The sequence below is a fragment of the Ceratosolen solmsi genome, unplaced genomic scaffold (genome assembly GCF_000503995.2).
Source record: "Ceratosolen solmsi marchali unplaced genomic scaffold, CerSol_1.0 scaffold61, whole genome shotgun sequence".
Lineage (NCBI taxonomy): Eukaryota > Metazoa > Arthropoda > Insecta > Hymenoptera > Agaonidae > Ceratosolen > Ceratosolen solmsi.
The window spans coordinates 1,551,332-1,560,281 of NW_011948435.1; the positions used below are offsets into that span (position 1 = coordinate 1,551,332).

At 27.5% G+C, this 8,950-nt stretch overlaps 1 protein-coding gene across 1 annotated transcript; it reads right to left on the reverse strand.

The window, feature by feature from the left end:
- Nucleotides 1–4,418: 4,418 nt before the first annotated feature.
- On the reverse strand, nucleotides 4,419–7,162 carry ND-39 (NADH:ubiquinone oxidoreductase subunit 39). Its single transcript, XM_011503023.1, has 7 exons — nucleotides 7,135–7,162; nucleotides 6,869–7,074; nucleotides 5,788–6,081; nucleotides 5,537–5,706; nucleotides 5,259–5,387; nucleotides 4,972–5,158; nucleotides 4,419–4,607 (listed from the first exon to the last, which is right to left on the reverse strand). Exons 2-7 carry the CDS (start codon nucleotides 7,043–7,045, stop codon nucleotides 4,419–4,421), a joined length of 1,146 nt encoding a protein of 381 aa, XP_011501325.1. The 5' UTR covers nucleotides 7,046–7,074; nucleotides 7,135–7,162.
- Between the last annotated feature and the right edge of the window lie 1,788 nt (nucleotides 7,163–8,950).

Consider the following 8,950-nt stretch of genomic DNA (forward strand, 5'->3'; position numbering starts at 1 on the left):
AAGCTAACTAAACTTCATTTTCAAAAATTCTTAAATTGACAAGTAATGCTTACATTGTAATTTTGATTTTCATCATCGTTTCACAAAACTTAGTAACTGTGTAATATCTTTTGTATCATTCATTTTCTATTATCACTATAGTACTAATGGGAATCGTAATTTTAAAGAATATTATTCATAATAAAGTGTATAAGGTATTTTACGATTATTGTTATAAAAATACTGTAGCTGTCATTACAATAATTTGATCATAGTTTTTCGTGTAGAATGAGAATGTTCAAAGCATTATGAAATAATTTGCGAAGATTCTATTTAAATTTCTATTTAATTTATATAGAATTTTGAGATATTGTAAAAAAGAAGAAAAAAACGAGATAAAATCTATAAGGATATACATCATTTTATTGGAGATATTGCATAAATTGTTATTTGCACGCTGTTTACGAGTTATTAACGAAACTCGGAAATCCGACGTAGTTTAAAAAGGTACATTTGTTATTTTTAGATCAATGCCAAATAAAATATTAATTATTGTCTGTCCATGTTTATTCCTAGACAAAGTTCATTATGGTAAAAATAATTTCAATAATTACCTCCGTATAATTTGCTCGATTAGATACGATGAATCATTGAAATGAAAGTTAATTTTCAATGATCGAATAAAGGAACATTAATATATATATATATATATATATATATATATAAGAAAATTTTCCGCGCTTTATACCATTCGATTTATAACAAACTTTTCTTCGTATAAAATCTTTACTTAATATTAATTTAATATCTTGGATTTACATATTTTATATATTATCCAGTCATCAAGAACGCGTTTTATAACATCACTTTAAATTACATTTTTTATGCTTTTTTTCTATCTGTTCGATGATGATTAGTTTTTATATTCTACGTTGTCGAATGTTTTCCAAGTTTGCAGCACAAAAAAAAGGCTCAAGGGAATGATTTAATTTAAGACAAACAAATGAAAGTATTATGTATTAAACAACAACAACAACAACAACAAAAAAAAAAAAAAAAGAAAAGAAACAAGGAAAGAAAAAAGTTCAAGATATATTACGGACGATCTTTCAACGGATGAAATCTCAACTATTATTAATATTAACGAAATAATATAATACAATTTAATATTATATATGTGCCCATACACATATAGCGATGGAAAGAATGATTTAACGCGTATATGCAACGTATATTGCAAATAACCTAACGAGCTTTTAATGAAAAAAGAAATATTAAATTTTCATTATGTACTCGAAAGCCAATTGAATTGTGCTAAATAATTTATAAGATTTTAAGATTTATTGAAAGTAAACCATAAATTTTAAATACTAGCTACATAATTGTTATAGTATATTATACCTAAAGTAATATCGTATGTATGTATTAGGGTGTAAGTGAAATATCGCTCTTAAAATCTCATTTATTAAATTTAAAGTTAAATTTATTAACAACACATCAAACTTATAATATAATGACAATGTTTGAAAATACAAATTATTAGTATTAAATATTTTATTGTATCTACCGATTTATAATATTATTTGTTACAAGCCCGTTTTCATTATATTTAAAAAAAAAAAAAAAAAAAAAAAAAAAAATTTTTTTTTTTTTAAAAAAAAAAAAAAAAAAAAAAAAAAAAAATTGTATTTATTATAATTATACGACTTCGTTACAAAATTACATTAATTAACCTAATTTCATATTAATTACAAAAATTTGTATAATTTTACACCATAGCAATATGTAATAGCAAGCAAAATGCGAATATGCAAATGCATAAAAGCGCCGAACCCGAACAATATTGCTTATGCAAATAATTAATTAAATACATGTGTATAATAATCATTGACATAATGACAGATACAAGTGAAAAAAAAGAAAAAAAAAAAAAAAAGAAATGACTGTCCAAAGTTTCAAAATTCATGCATTTTTTTATTTTGATAAAAGGTGTACGCTTGGCTACAAGTAATATTTAAATATGACAAATAAATAAGATTTTTTTATATTAATTAGCCTAAGGAATGTTCGCGATATTTCTCTATCGGCTTGAAAATCAGTCGAGGACAATTTGAATTAGTGGTAATTGTCATTTGCGAGTACGAGGAGGCATAAAATATACTGACCTGACACCAACGTAATTTACCGTATTTTTCAAACTTTTATCTACACATCTTTTTATACTGTTATAATGTCATATTCAATATATATATATATATATATATATATATATATATATATATATATATATATACACAATATAAGATATATATGTATAAAAAAGATATATATATATATATATATATATATATATATATATACACATTATAAGTTATAAATGTTTAAAAAAGAAAAAATAGTCTTTGTATTCGATGCTTTTAAAGTTTTCCAACAATTTTTCGATCTCCCTGCCACGTGTACGCATTGCAAATTAAATTAAATCGCATTTTTAGGACTCTTAATGAAGATTATTAAGTGAATAAAAGATGGATTTTACGAATGAGTTATTAATATGGTTATTATAGAAATTTTTAGAATGTTTTTTTAGAATTAAATTTATATTATTGTAGAAAGCAGGAATAATGACGACTTGAAAGATTTCAACAATAGTTTAGTTATATTTCTGCATTTTATAATGAATTATTGTACGCTAATATATTTTTGTTCAATTTTTTAATCAATTACCTAAAGAAATAATATTTATTTTGTATCATACATTTGGTTTTCTAAGACTGCCGATGCGGTCGTTTAATTGTTAAACCACACTTCACTCTTATAATACCTATTATTATAAAATTCTACCGAGCTCAATATTTTTTAGATTTTTATATTTATAAACGACAATTGTTTGATATAAGTTTTCTTAATTCGTTTATCCATATATCGCTTGTTTATTGACATTAGTATTATAATTTAAAATATTCGGATGTTGTATGATATCAGGATTGTCGAACACGTGTCTTTTAATATTTAAACATCATAAATTTTGCATTCAATAAATGAATAATTCGTAAAATATGTAAAATTAGGAAAGATTCTCATCTTGCGTTTGCAATATTTCAACTGTCTGCATCAATAGAAAAATAACGTATTAGATACTTACAAATATTAAAATATAACTCTTCTTTGAATGTTTAATATGTAATTGTTTATAAATATTTTGTACATGTTGACCAAATTAGTTATTGTTGGAAATAAATGTCCTTTCTTTCTTAAGATTAGGCTGAACGTTTGCGATCTCGCAAGTCACTTTAGTAAAATAATTTTAATAAACTGAAATTTCATCTAAATGAATAAATAAGAAGAATATCAATAGTTTATTGACTGTCCAGTCCACTTTTATTATACTCCATCTCTCGTTGACCATTAAAGCGATCATAGGCTTGCAGGAACATTTTGCGAAGAGAATAATAACGTCCAAGAGAGATATTAAAGGTAAATTAATAGTCAAATTATTGTGTAACCACCACATCGAAAGTCGTTACTTGCTTCTTCGCTGCTGATTCGTCGATGTCTATATATATAAAAGGCTTCGCCAAAACGCCGTGCAATGAGTGTCGGAAAAATAAGGATCAAGATCCTGATTGATTTCTTTGTCCTCAAACAAGATTCGGAAGAATGTCGATGTACTTTTTAGAGTAACAGGTATAATTATATTTGACAATTTAATAGTGAGTTATATAATAATTATGAATTTTTCGTTTCACTATATTTATCACTCAATGATTTGATTTGATTTTATTGGACCTTTATGTGTATGATTATATAACAAAACTGTAGTTATAATACATGAAGTATGGAGTTTGTTTAACTTAAGCAGAGCGCATAATGTAATAAGATATTAAAATTTTCGTGCACAGCATTTCCAAAGGAAATATACAAGAAAAACAAAAAAAAAAACAAAAAAACAAAAAAAAAACCATTAAAATACTATTAAGATAGTTGAAGGATTTTTCTCCTATTTTTCCAGCTGGTTTGGCGAACTAATCTATAAGACTTTGCTTGGCCTTCGGTCAGCATAATAACCGAGGACCAACTTAGCTTGTATTTTTTATTGATTGTCTGCAGAGATTATATACAGCGATTACCTCTCCGTCATACAATAATGATTGTGGTTATAAAACTATTCAATAAAAGCAATCATATAATAAATAAACAAATTAAAAAAAAATTTTTATTATTAAATCGTGCTTATTTGTAATTTTTCACTCTATTATACTTTGTAATACAATATTCTTTATGCAGATCTATTCTTTTTTGTTTTTTTGTTTTTCTTTCAATGATATATTATTTATCTATAATATTAATATACAATTTCAATTAAATTGGATACCTAGTTAGAATATAGATCGACGCATCCTTTTAATCATAAAGTATTTTTTTACATTTTGTATGAATAATTAGAAATTATAATCATTAACTGATTCGGGTATTGGCAAATACGGGTTGAATCTATTAGCAACCATCTGAATAGCGAATCTATTGTAATATTTAATTTCAAACTCTGCCATTGCCTCAAAGTTTGCTTGTTTGATACCAAGATCTTCTAACATTGGTAACTCTGGTCGTACGGTATCACTGGTATTATCCTATTAAAAATAAGCATAATTTAGTATTTCTTTTAAAGGAATTTTAAACTGATATTATTATTATTATTATTATTATTATTATTATTATTATTATTATTATAAGTATTATTATGAATTACTTAAACTACTGCATTATATCTAATAATATATTATTTTACTTATTTAAGTTCTTAAACCTATTGTTTTCAAACAATATGTTAAAAATATGAAAATTATTTGAATTTTAATTTATGATATAAAATTGGAAATTTGAAGATCGATAACAGAATTAATTACAGCAACGTTAAATTTAATATGAAAGTGCGAAGGTTATGTACAAATAATTTATAAAATAAAATGATTCTTTCAAAGAATTTTTTCATACCATTTCATAACATTCCGTGCATAAACGAGATATTGGGGCACCTGGCATAGATTCGAGAATTTTCAAGTAAGTATAATAGAAAAAGAAATATTTTGAATCTACTACCACATGATTAATATGTTTATGATGTATGTTTGTTTTTTTAATAAGCCACGTCATCAAATCGTATAAAATGAAAGCATGTTCTCTGCAAAAAAATTAATTGTATAAATATATATTAAACGTACGAACATAATATAAAATTTTATGAATATGCAAGCATTCATAAGTGTAATTGTCATATTTACCCAACAAATTGGTAGGTTTTGCCAGCGGTATTAGGATCTTCAACACATGCAGCTACTCCAATACCGACATCTTTTCCATGTATAGGCATTTTTATACATTCCTTTCCCATTTTGTAAAGTAGCAGATTACTAAAATATGGTATTTTTAAAAAATATCAACGATTAATTCAAACATATAATTAAAAAGTAAATTCAACTATGTTTGCATAAACTATGAATTATATATCTATATATACATATGCAAACGTAGTTGCTTAAATATATAAATTTTTATTAACTTCATGACTCTCCTCCACCGAGAATAACAGTACGCCTGCATAAATTCATCTCCTGAGCCATATATAAGAGACGGTCGAATAATTGTAACATTTGGAAATTCCCTTTTGACTGCTTGTTCTCCATAATATTTGGCTTTCAAAACCTTCGAGCCACCTTCTTTGAATATTGGCTTGAAGAAAATAACTCATGGTCAATTATGTAATTTTTAGTGCCATGTACAGTTTCAATATTTATTTAAAGTTTAAATTACCTTTGGTTGAGGCGAGGCATTCAGATGAGAAAAATGGATTAATCTTTCAACGCCGGATTCTTTGCAAATTCTTGCGATTCTTGCTGCTCCATCGACATGAACATCTTTGTAAGTATAATTTTTGGTTTCCCAATTACGGCCTATTAAATTAATAACAACATTGGAGTACTTTACACTATTTCTTATTACATCCTCGTCTCGCAAATCCATAGGAAGAAATATGATTTGGCCGAGATCACCATTAACTTTTAAACGAGCTGCCTCATAATTATTTCCACAATGTGGAATAATAATCTATAAACAAGAGGAATCAACTATTTTCATATTAATAAAGTTATCTGAATTTGAAAATCAAATGCTTAAAAGAATAGTTTAAGGATAATTTTAAGGCATTCTTTTAACTTCATATTCCACTATTTATTGATTTATTAATTGATTCCGCTCACTATGGTAATGAATTTTAATTTTTTAAATCATATATCGATACATTCATCGAATGTACAAATACATATTCTTAATTCGACTGAAAATAGATTGCATAATGTTTGATAAAATAATGAAATTACTCTATAGAGGTATAACTGATGCATTGTAGGCTTAACGCCGCAATTACAATTTCCATATTGATGAAATCGGGATTTTAATTTTATTTAATTACGCATTTAATTATGTTTAAAACAGTGTTCTAATAAACACAATAAAATTTATTTGGCAACGATGCACAACTTGCACTTTTTTATTGATACTTTTTTATTAATAAAAAGTTAAGCATCGGCTCCATATTCAAACTATACTGTAAATATAAACTCTTCATTCCTCTTGCGTCTCGAGGAATCTATGAATTTTCTTCTCAATGTTTGCGTTACATAGCAAACATGGCATAGTACATAGCATAGCACAGTATCATTTTAACAAAATACAATAATAATAACTAACCGGTAAACTAGTATGAAAACAAAAACACTCGGTTAAGTAACTCAATGTGTTCGAAGAATGTGAAGAGAAATCTTAAATAATGCAAATTTATTCTTACACCTCGCTAAGTATACTTTAATCTAGCAAACGAAACATAAATATGTACCTGGGTTCCAGTTTTTGCCAATGGAGATATGATGTATTTACCCAGAAATCCAGTGCAACCAAAGATCGTGCATACCTTCCCATTAAACGAACTCCGACCTCCCGTTCCTCTGGGTAAACTAGCAGTCGTCGGATTTTTCAATATCTTAATATCATTACTAGAATTACGAATTTGCATCACAACACAAGCAACCTTATTCTGGCTCTCTGTAAACAAGATAAAAGAAACTAAATATTAACCTATAATTACATAATAAATTTCTTGACTTGGTATGTGATGCGCAAGTAAATTAATTAGCACCAATTGGCAGTATTTTTTTTCTTGTCTTATTCTTTTTTTTTCATGGTGTATCGCGCGTTACCAAAGTCTTTGACTTATTACACAAATACTAATGAGAAACCTTACTCAAAACAAATCGTTGACATTTTAATATCAATCCGGCCATTTTTGACGTTCGACCAGATGTACTATCCCTTGGGAAGACAGGACAACCGTTGGAGTAATCGCGCTTGCTCAGTAAATACACCTATTTCTTTCTTCAAACATCCAACGTCTCACTCAAACCAAACCATCCAACTCGATCCACGGCAACTATGTGGATTTCTGGTGGGAGAAGTCTCACCCACGGATATATCACTCGTATATCGCGACGGTCGATAAGGAAGAGAAATATCAATGACCGAATAACAATGTAACAATATCAAGAATTTCTATGAAAAGCGTTTATGGGGGCGTAGGGGGGAGGTTTATAGATTAAATGCAATTAGATTTTGAAGTGTGCGGGCTTCGAGCTGACAAAAGCATAAACATAAGCCTGCATCGACGGCAGTGATAGCCCATTATACAGTTACTCGGTACAATTTTCCTCTCAGTAATTTGCGATGTACCGATGTGTGGATAAAAGTAGTTTAGGAAGTGTTGAATAAGCGCGCCACCGACGACTCTGTGGCCACCTCTCCCTCCCCCGCCCGCCGACCAACCCAACCAGGTGTTACGGAGTCTGACGAGCACAGCGAATGGCGCTCCATTCGAACCGGAAAATAAGCATTATCCATGGAAAATTGGCGGTGGTCTGCATTCTTGTCGCTCGTTTTATTTTCTCAATTCATTAGATGATGAGAAAATCCTGTAGCTTAAGACAATATCTTGAAAGAATGTAACGAGAACGAGTCCTCGTGCAATAATACAACTGTCATTGACAACCAGCGATTAGAACAATTAGGATTTCAATATCAATATTTAAAAACACGTAACAAAAGTCATAAATATCCTGACAATTATGGGGATGTGGATGGGGATGTCTATATTTCGTTATGGTAGGATTGACACACTTCATATACCCAAACCATGTACGACTTAAACGATAAACTTCGGTAAACAAGAGACGTTTTAAAGTAAAATGACATTCATTTTATTTATTGAATTAAAAGTTTTTTTATTCTTTCTTTTACCTTATGCGCGTGCAAAAATTGATTGCTACTATTTATAAGAAATCATATTGGATCATATACAAATATTTTCAGAACAATCGTTGCACTGATAGTTAGTTATTGATGATTCGATCGCTTGGGTTCTAATTCGGTAAGCGATATCTTAGTTTTTTCAAGTTTTCAAACAACCGTCTCATTAAAACTTGTTACAGCCAATTGCATATATTATCCAATTTTTCAATCTTCTTTTCCATTAGTATTAACTTTTTTAATTTTATTTTTCTGATATATTTCACTCTCTTTGCAATTTGAATATACAAAAACAAGATAAGCAAATTCTTTACTTTTCATTTTAATGAAATGCGATTAACTAATTGTTTAAAAAAAAAAAAAAAATTAATTAATTTTTTCACGAATAATGATATCTTTTACATCGTGTATAGATAATTTCTAATAGTTAGAGTAGTGCGTACAATTTTTATAAATATTATAAAAATCTACTAATGAAATAATGTTGTGTGTATTCTATTATATTTTTTAAGCAAACGAAATATAATATCCTATTTAAAAATAACCTTATAAATATTAAATAAGAATATAATATTAGTGGTTAGATAATTTAAACGTATAAATTCCGGATTGAAGAAAGACC